Source organism: Gouania willdenowi, chromosome 17, assembly GCF_900634775.1.
Source record: "Gouania willdenowi chromosome 17, fGouWil2.1, whole genome shotgun sequence".
NCBI classification, from domain to species: Eukaryota; Metazoa; Chordata; class Actinopteri; order Blenniiformes; family Gobiesocidae; genus Gouania; species Gouania willdenowi.
In genome coordinates this window covers 2,208,212-2,227,181 of record NC_041060.1, presented here as the reverse complement: position 1 = coordinate 2,227,181, position 18,970 = coordinate 2,208,212, and the positions used below count along the sequence as shown (strand labels likewise).

General features: G+C 36.2%; 1 protein-coding gene across 6 annotated transcripts in view; it reads left to right on the top strand.

Annotated features, from left to right (window-relative positions):
* Positions 1 to 18,970, top strand: part of LOC114479680 (uncharacterized) — a 63,264-nt gene that overhangs the window by 8,109 nt on the left and 36,185 nt on the right. For all 6 annotated transcript variants that reach the window (XR_003676007.1, XM_028473489.1, XM_028473488.1 and 3 more), the window contains exons 9-31: positions 337 to 440; positions 1,372 to 1,537; positions 1,619 to 1,819; positions 2,837 to 2,989; positions 3,856 to 4,000; positions 5,273 to 5,431; positions 5,510 to 5,628; positions 7,110 to 7,304; positions 9,508 to 9,663; positions 9,734 to 9,918; positions 9,993 to 10,175; positions 10,250 to 10,341; positions 11,370 to 11,539; positions 11,612 to 11,765; positions 11,840 to 11,916; positions 12,747 to 12,915; positions 13,010 to 13,165; positions 14,310 to 14,443; positions 14,517 to 14,675; positions 15,078 to 15,261; positions 16,118 to 16,329; positions 17,339 to 17,530; positions 18,239 to 18,375. Coding sequence is in view for 5 of the 6 variants with exons in the window: in XM_028473489.1 (XP_028329290.1) it covers positions 337 to 440; positions 1,372 to 1,537; positions 1,619 to 1,819; positions 2,837 to 2,989; positions 3,856 to 4,000; positions 5,273 to 5,431; positions 5,510 to 5,628; positions 7,110 to 7,304; positions 9,508 to 9,663; positions 9,734 to 9,918; positions 9,993 to 10,175; positions 10,250 to 10,341; positions 11,370 to 11,539; positions 11,612 to 11,765; positions 11,840 to 11,916; positions 12,747 to 12,915; positions 13,010 to 13,165; positions 14,310 to 14,443; positions 14,517 to 14,675; positions 15,078 to 15,261; positions 16,118 to 16,329; positions 17,339 to 17,530; positions 18,239 to 18,375 (3,602 nt within the window). In the remaining variant the exon portion in view is untranslated. The remainder of the gene's footprint in view (positions 1 to 336; positions 441 to 1,371; positions 1,538 to 1,618; positions 1,820 to 2,836; positions 2,990 to 3,855; positions 4,001 to 5,272; positions 5,432 to 5,509; positions 5,629 to 7,109; positions 7,305 to 9,507; positions 9,664 to 9,733; positions 9,919 to 9,992; positions 10,176 to 10,249; positions 10,342 to 11,369; positions 11,540 to 11,611; positions 11,766 to 11,839; positions 11,917 to 12,746; positions 12,916 to 13,009; positions 13,166 to 14,309; positions 14,444 to 14,516; positions 14,676 to 15,077; positions 15,262 to 16,117; positions 16,330 to 17,338; positions 17,531 to 18,238; positions 18,376 to 18,970) is intronic.

Sequence of the window (18,970 nt, the reverse complement as noted above, 5' to 3'; positions counted from 1 at the left end):
GAATCACATTATGTTAGAAAAATACACTGGCTAGAAACACCTAAAACTACAACAAAAATGCACAAAATGACAGAAAAATACACAAAATGACTCTTTAAAAAAAACAAAAACGTGATGCTTTCATGTTTGTTTTGTTTTTTTATTCAAAGGTAATAAAGGGGGAAAATACACAACATGACAGCAAAAACAAAGACAACAAAAACACAAAAAAGTGATATGAAATGACTCCAAGAACACACAAAATGACAAAAATACACAATTAAACAGCAAAAAATGCACAAAATGACTCTAAAAAAGTGTAATTAATGCTTGGATGTTTGTTTGTTTTTTCCAAAGGTAACGAAGGAGTTCCTTGAGCTGGTTTTCCAGCTCAGAGCTCTCAGTCTCCCTCAGCTACAAACACTTTGGGCCGACGCTTCGTTCAAGTGTCGCAACAACTGGTCAGTTAAAATATCGTTTTAATTAAAATAAATAAATACATATATACAAAGTTTTAATATTTTGGATATATATATATATATTTTTTTAAATTATTTTTATTGAAGCAATATTTTTGGGAATTGAATAGTAAATACATAATTGTCCCATTCATAATATGTCCCAAATGCAATAAAAAGACTTCAATTAAAAAAAAAGTTTATGAATTAAAAAAAACCTTTAGAACCCCCTCCCCCAAAAAAACCACATTTTTGATCAAGTGAAAACTAGTTTGAATGTAGTATGTTTGGTGTTTGTTTACATTCAAACACATTTTTGATTTATTGAAAATTTGATTTTTTTTTAATTAATTTTTTTTCTTTTATTGAAAATAAGTTTTTTGGTTGAAGTGAAGTTCTTTATTTGGAAATGTTTTGATTGATTTTTTTTTTTTTTTTATTAAATTAAATTTATATTTTTTTATTGTGAATATTGTTTTTGATCGAAAACACTTTTTTGATATAAACATTTTATTTGATTGAAAAATATAATTTTTTTTAATTGAGAAAAAAATACCACCCTGCTAAATATCAAGTAATATTGACTTTTATGTAAAACAATGACTGTAGACACAAGGGAAGTGAAGTTTTATATTTGAAAATGATTTTTTTTTTAATTGAAATTTATTTGGGATTTAAAATGTTTTTTTGTGATCATTTTTTTTTTTTAAATTAAAATATTACTTTTGATTTAGAATATTTTTTGATTGAAAAATGTTTTTGTTTGAAAAAATCTAATCACCCTGCTAAACATTGAGTAATATTTACCTTTACGTTAAAACGATGAATGTCGGCACATGCTGAACATTTGTCTTTAAGACATTTGACGTCTATTTGTGATAATAAACGAGTTTTTCCACTGAACCTGATGGTGTTTCTGTCCTGTTCTGCTCAGGCAGCCTCTGTTGGCTGCGTTACCAACCTGTGGATCTGAGACGTGTTTCCTGCTCCTCACTGACCTGATGAGGACAAACCAGCTGCAGGGAAACCAGGCTCAGTCTGTCCTCACCACCATCTCCCTCCTTCCTCACCCCTCACCCCTCATCATCGGCTCCATCAACGTAGGAACCTCAACACGAGACACAATCATGATTACGTGTGATTGTGATACCTGTGTGTGTGTGTGTGTGTGTGTGGGTCAGACCTTACTAGACGTCCCAGAGCTCAGGTCCAAGGCCATGTTGGCTGCTTCATCTCTGATACATCAGCTCTGCCTCATCAGCTCCTCCCAGTCTGTGTGCAGAGAGAGTCCTGAAGTTCAAACCCTCGTACAGACGCTGGAGAACAGTGTGATGGGCGGCTGTGATAGAGAAGAAGAAGAAGAAGCTTCTCACAGGAGCGAGGTACGATGATGACTGATGAAAAGTAACACAGTGAGGTATGGGGAGCCCAATGTAAAAACTCTAAAAACACATTTTCAACATTTAACTCATTTTTCTATCATTTAACACAAATTCATGTGAAACAGCAAGTTCTGAATTAGTCTTAAAAATGTCTAAAAATGAAAGATAAAATTAAATATAAATGTTAAATGTAAATGAACTCGTTAAATCTAAATACTACATCTAAATGTAAACCTAAATGTTAAATCTCAATGTAAATCTAAATGTTAAATCTACATATGAAATCTAAATGTTGAATGTAAATCTAAATGTGAAATCTAAATTGAAATGTTTAATGTAAATATGAATGTTAAATCTAAATCTAAATGTAAATCTAAATGTTAAAAATAATTATTAAATCTAAAACTAAATAAATGTAAGTTTAAATGTTAAATTTAAATCTAAATGTTAAATTTAAATTTAAATATTAAATCTAAATCTAAATGTTAAATTTAAATCTAAATGTAAATCTGAACATTAAATTTAAATCTAAAAGTTTTATGTAAACCTAAATATTAAATGTAAATCTAAATGGGGCCTTGTGATTAAGAGGCACTGACCTGCCCACTTTGCATAATTTCTAAACATTTAGCTTTACACTTGGCGAATGATTTAACATTTAGATTTAATATTCATATTGACATTTGACATTTACATTTAACATTTAGATTTAACATTTATATTTATATTTCACATTTACATTTTGATTCAACATTTATATTTATATTTAAAATGTATATTTAGACTTAACATTTATATTTGGATCCAACATTTACATTTAGATGTATTTTTCATGTGTACATATTTTAAACAATGATATAGAACATGCTGTTTTACATTAATTTCTGTCTCAAATGAAAGAAAAATTAGCTAAATGTTTAAAATATGTCTGCTATTATAAAGTGACTGAGTTTTTACATTCAGGACCCCATAGTGAGTCAGGGTTAATTTGAATTCTGTCCTTTTATTTCTCAACAGCTCATTTATGCTTTAAAATCAGTGGGAAATGTTGGTTTCTCAGCATCTACGTTCACTCCGCTGCTCAGTCGCTGCATATTTAGATTTTCCACAGCGCTGGAGCTCAGACTCGCTGCAATCCAAGCTTTTAGACGTTTCCCCTGCTCAGCTGATGTGAGTTTACCATGTTATTATGAATATTGTTGTTATCCTGCATGTTCTTCTTTCTTTCTTCGTCTTCTTCTGAGGAAATCCTACTTAGGACCTAGGAGGTATCAAATGTTTGACTGTAAACGGTAATGTAAACATACTTGCAATTCCTGCTAAATACATGTTTATTTTTTAAAAATGACAAAATTTCAGAGTCATTGTAGATGACATATGGAAAATATCAGAATTTTATCTGAAATACTGAATTTTTTACAGCATTTTGAATTCAACTGTCATGTAAATAATTGCAGTCAATTGAAAAATGTCACTTTTAAAATGTAAATTTTTCTACTTATGGAGCCAATAAATCATTGTTAAAAACAAATTGCCAACATCTCCATGCTGTCTAGATGCAATTTGTGTATTTTCGGATTTTTGTCTAAATAGCAGAATTTTTGAGTGCCTTTAAACGCTAACAGCTGCTGTCTTGCACACAGGGTAGTTTCTTGTGCCAGAAATGATGAATTTAAGCCTGAACTGATTTAGAATTCCACCTTTTTATTCCATCTTCCTACTCTCTGCTTTTTGCTCAGAATTGCATACATTTGCCTGAAATTGCCTGACCTCGACCACTGCTGTACAGCTACTGTATATTTATATTGTGAATCTCTGAACGGAATATCTCGTTTTGTCTTATCCATTTTTATACTTAGTTACCAGGACTCATTTAATCAATTTCACCCGTTATTTTCTACTTTCCTGCACATTAGCATCTAATAACAGTCAAATTGTAATTGTCCACCTTTCCGTCCTTGTGTCTAAAAGAGGTGATCATTGATTCTTGATGTTTTGAGATGGTCAGTGTTTGACCTCGGCTTCCTTTCCGTCAGCGCTCGGTGCTGTTGCAGCTGTACGGCTCCTCCCAGGAGGACGTGGAGGTCAGGGTCGCTGCATACCAGCAGCTGATGAGGTGCCCCGACCCAGGCGTGTTTGAAGCAGTGAAGACGACGCTGAGAGGAGAGACTTCCAGCCAAGGTGTGGAGAGACGAGCGGAAGTGAACTGTAACCACGCAAAAGCGTTATTCAAAGGGTTCCTCCACTGGTTTTACAAAATGTCTTTTACGTCAAAAGTTGGTCAAAAGTTTTCATTACAGTTTTCCCAAATTAATTTGAAAAAATACAATTCTCAATATAATGTACATAATATACAAATATTTTAGGTGCCATAAAACACAGTGACTGTACAAAATAGGGTGTATATGAATTAAATTGTTGTTCTTTTTGAAATACAAGTTATTTTTTCGTGCTCGAGTCATGTGACTTGGTTCTTCTTCTGTTGCGCAATTCTTCTTCACAATATAAAGGTGGAAGCGACACTGAGCCCAGCGGTTCAGATGAAGTACTGCAGAAAGATTTGATCATGAATTTATAACATTAATCTAAAAATGAGGATTTTTAATCAGAGATAAGAAATTAGCGCGGAGCTGCTTTCTTCTTGTAAATACGACGTTACATTTTTATTTTTTTTTACAGCAGTTTTACTGTGTTTTGGACTTTTTTGCATTATTGTATATGTTACACACATTGTGGTTGGCGTGAGTCTGTAGACGGTTTATGTATTTCATTCTATTTTTCCTCAATCTTTTCATACTATTTCATGTGAACGCACTACATACTAATGTTGATGTCAGACTTAGTATGAGTAGTATGTTAGTATGTGTACTATGTTCGTATGACATTTCCAACACAGCCTAAAGGTCCCATAGGAGAGCGCCTCTTCTCCGCTTCATTGTCTACTATGAAACTGCAGAATTGGAACTGTCTCAACTGTTTTTATCCTTTTATGGTAAACAAAAGAGGTTTACATCTGGATCTTTACATTTTTCTGATTATTTAGAGCAACTAAAAGCAGCACAAGTTGTCATTTTGACTGAAAAAGCGGTTAAATGATCTAAAAATCAGTCTGAATGTTTCACTCCAATAGAAAACAATGGAATGTTTACAGGCAGTGGGGCCGTGTGACATCATCAATCATGTGATTTCAAGATGGAGGAACACAGGCTCTAAAACTGGAAAGTAGTCTCATTTTTGAAAGGGAATTAAATGAATATGGTGCAAAATAATGCGCTTTAATAGACTTAAATCGTCTAATAATGACATTTTAAAGAATTTAGGCCACATTTGTAAAAACAGTGGAGGATCCCTTTAACACACTGGCAGAAATGTTGTAAAGTGACTTTTGTTTACCTGTTTTTTTCCTCTGAACTCAGCTCGTGAAAACGTTCTATTTTAATCCTTCTATTCCAGTCGGCTCATTTGTGTGGAGCCATCTGATGAATCTCATGCGCAGCGACGACCCCATGAAACAAACCCTAATCCAGTCGCTGCCTGATGACATCATCAGCAGGGACTTTGAGGCGGAGTTTCTGAAATACTCCACCTACTCTGACTTCACTGTTGCCTCAGGTTAGAACGACGACGATGAAGAGACGTGGAGGACACAACACGCTAATGTGTTTCTGTTTCTGTTGTTTAATGTTGCAGGATTTGGGATTCAAAATGTGGAAACGTCTGTGATTTTCTCCCCAAAATCATTCCTCCCACGATCCGTCTCCGTGAACTTCACCGTCTATTTTCATGGTAGAGCCCACAACCTTTTAGAGGTGAGTTTAGTTTAGTAACAAAAGCACTAATGCTCTGTTTTTATGTTTATTTCAACAAAAAGTTATTTTCAAATTGAGCCACAGATCTGTTTCTTGCTATATGCATAGACCTGAGAGTCTTATTTTATTTAGATATGTTTTTATATTGGATAAAGATCTAGTTTAGCCTCATACGTAGATCAATATACCAAAGATCATTTGCTTAAAAAAAGATGAGAAAGGTTGAAATTGTTACTCAAAATTAGCTTTGATCTCCACTATAAACACTCTTATTGACATTGTTGGAAAAGTTTGGGGCATTGCATTGTGGGATGTGGAGTCCTGTAGACGGATGCATAGATGTCTTTTTACTTCATTCCAAAAATGTGATGGGAAGTCATTCTGTCACAGTTTTCAGGGCAAACACAAGAAATCAGAGTAAGAATGAATTAAAAACACTTCTAATCGTCCGTCTACAAGACTCCACATCCCACAATGCATTGCAATGCACCAAACTTTTCCAACAATATCAATAAGAGAGTGTTAAAAACAAAGTTTAGAGCGGTAATTTCAACCTTTTACATCTTTTTCTTTTTTAATGATCTATAGCTGTGTTTCAGTTACAGTTTTTCGCAAAATACAAGCGATGTTTCTAAAATTTAGAGCAAATTTAATTGCGCTTTGAACGCATTCTCATTGAAGATTGTTTTGGAGTCTCGTAACTCTCGTGAAATCTCATCCCGCGAGACTTTGCTGCAGGAAGATGGACGCTCAGAACCTCCTCATAACACTCTGCATTCCTTTGTTGTTTGCTGTCAAATATGCAAAGAATTTCTCGGCCTGAGCCTTGTTTTCTCAGAGAGAAGTGGTCATGTGACCAGGTACGTCACGTCATGTGACATATAATTGCAAAAAAAGTGTATTTCAAAATCGAAACATCTGAAAAACCTCCTCCACATGGAAGCGTAAACACTTTTTTGCAATATTTTAGTGTTTTTTCAAAATTCTGTTTTTTTATTGCGTTATTTGCATTTTCAAGGGTAATGGAAACAGCTTTTGGGGCCTAAACTGTCTTCATCTGATAAGAAATGATCGTCTCCAGCAGCTTTAAATGTAATATTTCTTACTTCACAATATCTTTCTTACTATTTCTGTAAGAAAAGAAAAAGGCAACTGGTCCAATAATTTTTAAGACATTGATTCATTAAGTTAGTCATTGTTGCCTTAAAGCTAAGTGTTTGGTTTGTTGATGTGAGACATGGGTTCAATTTTTTTGTGTGTGTAAAACATGCTGCGTTTGTTTGATTGGTACGTTTCTTATTTGCAAAACAAAATGCATTAGTTTGTGAGGGATGTTTTGTATCTTTAAACCACAATGAGATTTTTTATTTCTTATTTTATTTATTTAAAAGTTGAACATTTTTGAAGGAACCCTGGTTTGCTTTGAATAATTTGAAATGTTTAACTTGTTATCATTGAAGTCTATTTGTTTTCTGTCATAGGTGGAGCTCCGAGGGGAAAATGCAGAACCTTTCCTCAGAAACCTTTTCAGTCCTGAGTCTAAGAATGAAGCTAACGGCCAGGATGGAAACCACAGGTTGAGAAGCACAAGAAGAAAACGAGCAGACGGTCACGAAAGAGGAAAACAAGCGTGTTTTTCAAGGAGCAGCAGTTTTCTGAACAAGGCCAGAGAAATGGTGAGATCTTTGTTGGAGCTTTTCATTAGTGAAGTGCAAATATAACCTAATGTTAAACATTTAGCATTATTATAGTCTTATTTATGGTCTTATTTAACAGATAAATGTGTGTCTCTGTTCGATTCAGTACAAGACTGAAAAAAATCAATTTATAACATGCTTTAAAGACAAAACAACATTCATAATATATCAGAATCAGAATCAGAAATGTTTTTAATGGCCATGTACAGTTTTAAGGACAGTACAGGGAATTTATCTTGGTAGTTGGTGCACAAAACAAACAACAAAAAAATAAATAAATAAATAGATAAATAAATAGATAAATAAAAAAACAAAGAACAACCCAGCAACAATAATAATAATAATGATAAATATAAAGGATGAGGGATAAATAAAGGATAGATAGAGAATAAAGGATAAATAGGATAAATATAAATATATACGGTGCAGCAGATAATGTCATCATGGAGGTGGTGATCGGGTGGGGGGGGGGTTCAGAGGGTGACTGGGGGTGTGTCCATGTGGATGGTGGCAGAGGGAAAGAAGCTGTTTTTGTGTCTGGAGGTTCTGGTCCTGATGGACCTAAACCTCCTACCAGAAGGGAGAGATTGAAATAGTTTATGACCGGGGTGGGAGGGGTCGGCCACAATCTTTCCTGCACGCCTCAGAATCCTGGAGGCGTACAGGTCCTGGAGGGAGGGCAGATTGCAGCCGATGACCTTCTCTGCTGAGTGGATGATACGCTGCAGTCTGGCCTTGTCCTTGGCCGTAGCTGCAGCGTACCAGATGGTGATGGAGGAGCAGAGGATGGACTGGATGATGGAGCTGTAGAAGTTCACCATCATCTTTGTTGGCAGACTGAACTTCTTCAGCTGCCGCAGAAAGTACATCCTCTGCTGAGCTTTTTTGATAAGGGAGCTGAACATCAGCTCCCTTATCAAAAGGTCCTGAGTGATGATGGTCCCCAAGAAGCAGAAGTACTCTACAGAGCTCACTGTAGAGTCTCCCAGGGTAAGGGGGTGAGGGGGGGCTGGGTTCTTCCTGAAGTCTGCTATTATCTCCACTGTCTTTAAAGCGTTGAGCTCCAGGTTGTTCTGGCTGCACCAGGACACCAGCCGGTCTGTCTCCACCTGTAGTCAGACTCGTCTCCATCAGAGATGAGACGATGATGATCAGGTCGTCTGCAAACTTCAGGAGTTTGACCGACTGGTGAGAGGAGGTGCAGCTGTTGGTGTACAGGGAGAAGAGCAGAGGAGAAAGAACACAGCCCTGAGGAGAACCAGTGCTGATGGTCCTGGAGCAGAGATGGTTTTTCCCAGCTTCACGTGCTGCTTCCTGTCAGACAGGAAGTCCGTGATCCACTTGCAGGTGGAGTCTGGCACGTTCAGCTGGGAAAGCTTGTCCTGAAGGAGAGCTGGGATTATTGTGTTGAAAGCAGAGCTGAAGTCCACAAACAGGATCCTGGCGTAGGAGCCTGGGGAGTCCAGGTGCTGGAGGATGAAGTGGAGAGCCAGGTTTATATGTCAAACATGTCTGATGCTTTGCATAATGCATCATTTTGTGCAGCCCCCTAAGTACATGCACAATTTGACACGCAAAATGACAGAAAACTACACAAAAACATTCCATAAATACACAATATCACCAAGACAAATATACAAAATGATAACAAAATACACAAAATAAGAGAACAATGTACAAAAGACAACAAATTCACAAAGAACGACAAAATAAAGGACATAAAAACATACAAAGTAAGAGAAAAATATTCAAAATGATAATCAAAATACAGAATTTAAGCAAAAAATACACAAAATGACAACAAAAATACACAAAAAGACAGTAAAATATACAATATGACAACAAAATACATTAAAAAATAATAAAAACATAGTAATTAAAGTAAAATATACAAGACTATAACAAAAATACACAAAATAAGAGAACAGTGTACACAATGACAACAATATATACAGAAAACAACAAAAATAAAGAACATGAAAACATACAAAGTAAGAGAAAAATATACAAAATGACCACAAAATGCATAAAATGGCTCCAAAAATATACTAAATTTAAAAAAGTATAAAATGACAATGGCAAAAATACACAGAATGACTGTAAAAAACACAGGCTTTGTTAAACCTGTTGCTTCTATTTCGCTGCTTTTCACACAGTAATGTTTGTTTCTGTTTTTGTGTAGTTTAGAAATTCCAGAAATCCTGAGAACGTGCCGAGGTGTCGGCTCGGTGTGAAGGTGTTTGGGAATGAAGTGGGCGTGTTTACATGTGAAGATCTTTACAGTCAGATTAATGACGCCTCGCTGAGCATGGCGGGCCTCGCCATCCAGCTGCTGAAGGTAAAGAAACAACCATCGTCACTATCCCCAGTCTGAGTCACTGCTCTGATTCTGGTTTTGTATGGTTCAGGGTGAGGAGGTCCATCTGAGCCACCAGGCCGTACTGATGACACAGGAGCTCCATCTACCATCTCTGGGTGGCGTTCCCATCAGGATGGCCATCAACGCCTCCTCCTCCCTGTCACTGCGTCTGAAGGGCAGCGTCCAATACACAGACTCCTCCCATTTCCACCTGAGTGGCTACATCAAACCAAAGTACTTCCCGTTCAATCAGATTCAGCTTGGTTTTCAGAGCATGTGACCGTGGGCGTGTTTACCTTTGATCTCAGTGCGTACGTCGACCTCACAGCAACGATGGGCGTGGACGGCGCTTTGGGGAACGTAGCTGTGGAGTGGAGAGCAGAGCTGAGCAGCAACACCAGCTTAGACGGCAGCGTTCAGGTGGAGGACGGACGAGACGTCAGAGTGACTCTGAACACACCAGAGGACACCATGGACATCATCGCTCTCAGGTTCACACGCACAGAAACTTTATTTGATTTAGCATTACAGTTACTTTGATTAGATTTTATTTTGTGTTTGTCAGCTCTCGAGTGTTTCAGCTCAGTAGAGATCATAGGGACGAGATAAAAGGACCAAAGAATCGACTCCAGAGGACCACGTGCACACCAAAGACTTGTGAGATGTGCACGTTTTCACACACGCATCAAAGATGTGTTAGTTTAGTGCCCTGAACATTCTTTAAGGTATAATGTAGTAACTAACTCACTTTGTTGGCACCCAAACCAAACAAAAGTACAAAAAAACTGAACAGAATAGACAGAAATACACAAAATAACAGTTCAAAATAGAAAAAAAGGACAGAAACGACAAAAACACACAAAAAGATGGCAAAAGTACAAAAAACAACAACATAAATACACAAAATTATGACAAAAATACACTCCAAAAACACACAAAATGACTGTGAAAAATACACAAAAGGACCACAAAACACACAAAGTAACTCATAACACACACAAAAAAGCAAAAATACGCAGAATGACCCCAGAAACACACAAAACTACAACAAAAAGACACAAAAAAATTACAGAAGTACAAAAAATGACAACATGATTACACAAAATGACTCAAATGTACATAATGACTGCAAAAACACACAGACAGCAAAAATACACAAAAAGACCAAAATACTTAAAATGACTCATAACACACACAAAAACAGCAAAAATACTCAACGACATTAAATACACAAAATACAACAAAATTATACAAAATTACTCAGAACACACTTGAAAATGACAAAAATACTCAGAATGACTCCAGAAGAACACAAAATAACAATAACAATACAAAAACAAAAAAACACAAAAAATACACAATGACACAAAATACACATAAAAAAACACCAAAAGGACACATAAATATGACAGAAGTACAAAAAATGACAATAAAAATACACAAAATCCAAAAAAATGACAATAAAAATACACAAAATCCAAAAAAATCACACAAAAAACACATAGAATGAAACAAAAATACAAAATCACTTATTCTTATTCTAAATGTTGGTATGAATGTTGATGACTCTTGCTTTACATTTTGTGTCCCTCACTCCGATCAAAGTTTCCATCAAAAAACCATTCATTTAATTTCATTTTCAACATTTTTTTATTAAAAGCGATCGTCTGGTCTTGGTTCTTCAGGGTCTAAAATGATTGGCTGGCAGCTTTGCTCCAACGCCTCCTACCCATGGCCTACCTCTGGACTCTCTGTCCCCCCTCCTGGACCTCTCCATCTGTCCCTCAGGCTGATAAAGCTGGACAGAGGTCTTCACTACTACCTGCTGGAGGCTGTTTACTCCTTTCTATCTCAGGTGAGGGACGACTAACCTTTAATTTCACATCATGTTGATCCTGTGGTGGTGTTTTGACGCTCCATGTTCCAGAGAGGTTCCTGGGTTCCCAGGGAGGCGTCAGTCCACCTTCTGCTGGCGACCCCTCAGTCCTCCATTAACAGGGACATGTCTCTGGATCTGTTCTTCAGTCCTCATAAGCTGCTGCTCAGGATGAACCACCCTTTGAAAAACATCCAGGTTCAAGGTCAGTTCCACAGGAGCATGAAGAGTCCAGTCTGTGTTTGAGGTCAACTCTAAATAATCTTCTTATACATGAAGGACAACTGGATCAAGACAGAAACTCTAAATCTGCTAAATTGGAGCTGTTGGTGGACGGGGACCGTTATTACATCATGGTAAACTTTTTACTTTATTATTTCAGGTGACATTATCTGTTGTGTGTAACATTTTTATTTCATTTTATCTTATATTATCATATTTTATTTTATCTTATTTTATATTATAATTTTTTATTTTATCTTATCTATCTTATCTTGTCTTATTTTATCTTATATTGTCATATTTTATTTTATTTTTTCTTATTTATCTTGTCTTGTCTTGTCTTATTTTATCTTATCTCATCATATTTTCTTTTATCTTATATTTTATTTTGTTTTATCTTTTTTTATCTTTTCTTATCATATTTAATCTTATCTTATCTTATTTTCCTTTACCTTATTTTTTCTCATTTTAATCAAAGACTAAAAGTTATGTGTATTGCAATCTTTTCTTGTGACAGGTATGCATGTTTCATTTTTGCAAAAAAAAAAAAAAAAAAAGTTTTTTTAATGATGCAAGAGCGAAAGTTGATGTTTTCAAAATAAGAGCGCGTTTGAGGACAATGCTGTGTTTCTGTGTTTTTTACACTTGTGCTTTCCCAGGCTGAGACTAAAATGTTTTTGGAACTTTACTTTGACGTAGAAAAACAAGACTTTTCATTGCAGACATCTGTTCCACAGGAACATGCTCTTACTTTGAAAATGACAAATTCTGGTCGCCCAATATTTCTGCCTTTTAACTTTCCATTTTTCAAAGTTTAGTGTATCTCTCTTTGACACTGAAAAAAAAAAGCCTTGAATTTCAATCTTAAATTTTGAGTTTTAAAATGAATTTTTTAATTTTTTTTGTTTTTAATGTCGTTTTCTGTGCATGAAATCCAATGACCACCACATACACTGACCTGCAGGGCTCGGCTGAGACCCAGAGTCTGCTGTCACTTTATCACCTCGAGGCCAAGTTGTCCGCTGACGGACTTCCCATGAGCCTCTCTGCTAACGTCACGCGTGGATCGGGCCGGAAAAGCAGCTTCTCTGCGACTGTGAAGAACGTGTTTAAAGACACGGCGTCACTGTCAGGTTCATGGACTCTGCTTTTTTCTTTTTCTGTCACTAAAACACAAAGCTGCCGACGAGGTGGAGGGTTTGTGAACCTAGTGCGTGTTGTTCTCAGTGTCTCTGGAGCGCAGACGGGACAGCAGCAGCAGGCAGTACTCGCTGGAGGCGGAGCTCCTCCTCCCTGCCGTCATTGGCTGCAGGATGCTGGTGCTGGTGGAGCAGAAGGCCTCACTGTGGAGCTCCGCCCTCAGGCTCAAATACGGCCTTGGAGGTGAGTAATGTGCCATTTCTTTAGATGTGATTAAGGGACATCACACATTATAATTCAGGCGCCAAATACAGAGCAGTTTGCTCTCATGTGGGAAAATGTTATCGTTAACGTGCCCGAGTTTGCAGAATATCCAACCACAGAATGACTCACAAAATGACAACAGAAATACCTAAAAGGAAAACAAAATATACAAAATGACTCAAACACACACAAAAAAAAGCAAAAATACACAGAAAAAAGGACAAAACAAGTTGCGGAAGAAAAATAATAACTTCTACGATAATACACAAACTGTCTCCAAAAACACATAAAACGACAACTAATAACACAAAATGAGAGAGAAATATACAAATAATTCTGAAAATACACAAAATTATTTCAAAAACACACAAAATGAGGGTCAAGTATAAGAAAAGTCAACAGAAATGCACAAAATGACTTGTAACCCACATAAAAGAAAAAAAGATTATAAAAAGCTAACCAAATACACAAAACGTCTCCAAAAACACATAAAACAACAATGAATAACACAAAATGAAAGGAAAATATACAAAATGATTACAAAAACACACAAAATGAGAATAAAGTATACAAAAAGACAACAATAATACACAAAATGATCCAGAACAAACTTAGAAACAGCAAAAACACACAAAATAACAACAAAAATGCACAAAATGACTCCAAAAACAAACAAAACAGAAAGAAAAACATTATTCTGAATGCTGTTTTTTGTGGTTAAGTGACTGAAGGCCCTTCGCTTCAAATTTCCTTCATTTTGTGACCAATTTTTTAGTCAATTTGGTAAAAATATTTGAGAAAAATTGCAGGATTTAAAAGAAAAATTGAGAGTTCTTTTAACAATTAACAATTAAAACTGACTGTCATCATGTGATATAAGCGTGGGAAAACTGTGAGCCCTGCAAATAGTGTGGAATTGAGTTGAATTTGTGTATTTGAAGAGGCTGACATATCTACATCTGAATTAGTTGATAATTTACACAATGATTCACGTTTTCTTTGTCATATTTACTTTCTCCTGCGGGACAAATTTAATGCTACAAAGGGCCGATCTTGGGCCCTCGGGGCCTTGAGTTTGATACACGTGACGTAATGTGAGCGTTTGTTGTAAAATCCACGATAGGTGACGCACGCTTCCTACGCCAGGAGTGCTACGTGTCCCAGAGGATGAGGAGGGACTCAGACTCTAATCTCACGTACGTCCTGAGAGCTGATCATGAGTTTTACTGCACAAACACGGATCCCATCAACCACAAGGTAATCGCCATTTCACAATTTCATCCCATTTATGAGCCATGAGAAGTTTATTCATTGTGTTCCACCTTCACAGATCCACCTGAGGCATGAGGAGAGTCCTCGCCACATGAAATCAACGTTAGGCGTGAGCTACGGGAAGCACTGGGACGAGATCAACAACAAACACAAACTGGTCCTGAGTCAGTCTTTGAAAAACCAGTCCAGTGAAAACCACACCAGCTACACTCTGGAGGTGAAGCATTACAAGCTCAAATCTCTAAGAATAATGAGCTTTTCTGATCATTTCCTTTGTCATCATTAGAATACAAAGGAAATGGATTCATTTTCTGTGTTTTTGGAACCATTTTATGTATTTTTGTTGTATTTTTGTAAACTTTTCTCTTTTTTGTTTTTGTTGTCACTGAGTTTTTGGAATCATTTTGTATATTTTTTTCTCATTTTTTGTTTTTATTGTCATTTTGTGTGTTTTGTTGTGTATTTGGTTCTCTTTTTGTGTATTTTTGTTGTTTGTATACTTGATTCTCATTTTGGGTGTGTTTTTGGATTCATTTTGTGTGTTTTTGTTGTCACTGTGAGTTTTTGAACTCCTTTTAAAATAATTTTGTATATTTTCGTGCGCTGTGTGCATGTTCAGTTCACTCTTCAAGCTCCAGAGAAAAACCTGAACTACAGAACGCAGCTCTTTCACTCCCACCTGACTCAGTCCGGCACTGAGAGCAGCACTCACTTAAAGATCAACTACAACAACCTGATGCCTCTGATGGCTGGATTACACTGGAAAAGCTCTCCCAGTGACTCCGAGCCCAGGAAATGGGAAGGTACGAACTTCAAAAAGATTTCATTATTCCACTGTTGTCGTAAATTCACAGAATGACAAAAAAAAACACACAAAAACAACACAAATACACAGAATGATTCAAGAAACACACAAAACAACAACAAAAAGACACAAAGATGATACAAGTACAAAAAATTACATAATTAATTCGGTAAATTACATCATAAATACACAAAAGTACAACATAAATACACAAAATTGCTCATAGCGCGCAAAAATACACGGAATGACTCCAAAGACAATAACATCACACAAAACCACAGCAAAATCACTCCAAAACATACACAATTACAAAAGTTACACAAAATAAGAGAAAAGTATACAAAAAGAGAACCAAAATTACCCCAAAAAAACACACAAAATGACAATAAATACCACAAAATGAGAGGAAAATACACAAAATCATTCTAAAAACTAACAAAATGATTCCAAAAACACACAAAATGTTCACAAAATTGAACAAAATGAGAGTCAAGTTTACAAAAACCAAACAAAAATACACAAAACGACAACAAAAATACACAAAATAAATCCAAAAACAATGAAAATGCTCCAAATGACTCCAAAAAAACCAAAAAAATATACAAAAATACAACAAAAACACATATAATTACAACAAAAATGCACAAATGAAATCTAAAAACACACAAAAAGACAACGAAAATACACAAAATGCCAAAAAAAACACAAAATGAGAACAAAAACACACAAAGCCTTTGTTCTTTCCCGCGTTAATGCTCTGATTGGTTATTATGCTGACATAAATGCTGATAATGTGGCCTTCAGATCAGATACGATCACATGTTCATGATAAACGTTTCCCTTCTCTGTTCTAGGCTCGTTTAACATGGACACACCATGGCTGTACGTTAACACGGCCCACAAACTGAACCTGAACCAGCACCATGCGCTGCAGCTCAGGTCAGAGCTAACAGCTAGCAGGTGGCTAACCATTCGTAAGCTAATCCTGGAGGCCTCGTACAGGGCCAAACACAGAGAGACAGAGGTCCGGCTCAAGGTCCACACACCAGATGTTACCTTCCTCCAAGTAAGGAGAGGAGAGCGTTGGTTTACAAAGACTGAGTCATATTAGCTGAATATGTTTGATTATTGCTACCAAGATGTAACGTTATGTTATACATTGTTTCAATGTTTAAGTTAGAAAGGTGTCACATGTCAGACACTAAATCTACTGTTTAAATCAGGCCCTATACAAAAATTACAGCAAATGGACCACAAAAACATACAAAACAACACCAGAAACACAGAAAAAAACTGAAAATCAAACAAAATGACAACAAAAATATATCCAAAAACCCACAAAATGAGAATCAAGTATACAAAAACACACAAAAATGACTCCAAAAACACAAAATAACAACAGACATTACATCAAATGACTCATAGTCATACCTCACAAAACAACATAAAAAATACAAAGAATAAGTCCAAAAACACACGTTACTCAAAGAAAAACACACAAATTGACAATAAAAATAAACAAAATAAATCAAAAGTAGAAACATACGGTATACCTTCAAAAACACAGAAAAAATACACAAAATGAATTTGAAAAAATGTAATAACTGAAAACATTTTTAAAAAAAAACACACACAAAACAAACAGCTAAAATACATCAAATGAATCCTTCAAACATCCACAATTATAATTCCACAAAAAGGACAATAAAATACAAAAGATTACAAGTTACAAATAATTAAAAAAATATACAAAAAAAGACACAAAATATTACAAAACAAATATATGACAACAAACAAGACATAAAATGAGTGATAGCAGACAAAATAACAAAAATATACAAAATGACAACCAAATCTACATTAAATGCCTCCAAAAACACACAAAACAACAACAAAAACACACAAACTCTTTGTTTCCTGTATTAAATTGGTCTTTTTTCTAATGCTGACATTATTATTAATCATGTGTTTCTCAAATCAGATACAATCACATGTTAGTGACGATAAAAGTGTATGATAAAGGTTGAGAACCCATGCTTTAGACGATTAATGATTTTGTGTGTGTCCGTGCTCAGCTTGGGGCCTGGTGCATTGTGGGTAAGCGTGGAGTGAAGGCAGCTGGGTCCCTGAGCTCAGCGTGGACCCCTCCCCTCGGAGGAAACATCTCTCTGGACTCATTTAATAAGCTCAGCCACGCCCTGCAGGTGTCGTCCACGTACGACAGGCACCACGTCAGCGTCACCGCCGTTCTCAACATGGCCCATAAGGTGCGTGCTCACGCCCTTTGATCTGCTTTGATTGTAGCCAATAAGGTGCGTGCTCACGTCCTTTGATCTGCTTTGATTGTAGCCAATAAGGTGCGTGCTCACGTCCTTTGATCTGCTTTGATTGTAGCCAATAAGGTGCGTGCTCACGTCCTTTGATCTGCTTTGATTGTAGCCAATAAGGTGCGTGCTCACAGGTGCTGTCGTGTCCATTTATTTATTTTTATTTTTATTTTTTTATTTATTCAGTTCATTTCCGACATGGTTGCAATCACAGAAATTCATTTTGACATTCAGAGCAGAATTACATCAATTTTTTTTTTTTTTTTTGTCCTTTTGCATGCCGGAAAGGGCGACGGAAAAAAGCATTATGCTTATCCAGATCCGTCCCCTGATTTGAACACAGATAATTTTACATCAAACCTCGTTTCTTCCCTTGTCAAACATTCTCATCTTCTTCATAATTTCATCATTAACGTTTTTTTTTTTTTTGTCCTTTTTATGTGATGCGTTGTCGTCTGCAGTCATTGTTCCTGTTGTTACTCCTCCTCACTGTCCTTTTTTTCCGTATCTCCTCGAGCTTTCTTTTCCAGTCGTTGTTTACGTTCCTCCAACTCTCCAAACGAAAAGTTCTTCTTCTTTCGGAGAACCTTCATATCCTCTGAGAGTCGCCTCAGCTTATCAAATGTTGTTAACATGCCTGTTTGTCAGAGTTTGAAAAAGGCGAGTCTGAAGATCATCCACTCAGAGCCAAAGACTCCGCCCACTACGGTGGAGTTAGTGGGACTGGTGGAGGAGCAGAGGAAGGAGAAGAAGATGTATGAGAAATCTGCGAGGCTTTACCTCAGGTTTGTGCTTTTATTGACCAGTGAAGGCAACAGATGTGTATAAATTACCTGAAATAAATAACCACTGGTAAGTAAATGTACAAATACAATAACGGAAAATTACTTTGGTCAAATTAAAATTCCACTATTAGAAAATCACTTAAAAACAGCTCAATTTTATCATGTTTTGGACTTTTTTTTTTTTCACGCAAACCTTTTTCTGTTTTTCGTGCTAACCTTTTTCAGTCTTTCAAAATTTTTTTAGTTTTTTTGTGCTAATTTTTTCCCTGTTTTTCAGACTATTTTTTCTGAGCTTAGAGCGTATTTGAAAAAAACGATGCATTTATTTCTTTATGGAGAGCCAACATGGCCGGCTTGTTTAATTGGATAAAAATGTACTTTGAACTTGGTTTAAAACACTGGGGGATAGTTCTGTCTTGAAGCCATGATAATGATGCTATTACAATTAGTCTATTAATTACCCCCTGGGATAAATAAAGGAATTCTGATTCTATCTACGTTACACCTGAGGACTCGTTCAGAAGGAAAACCTATTCAGCTCTGCGGGACGTATCCACGTTTCTCCAGGACACACATGGTGTGTTCTGTTCCATGG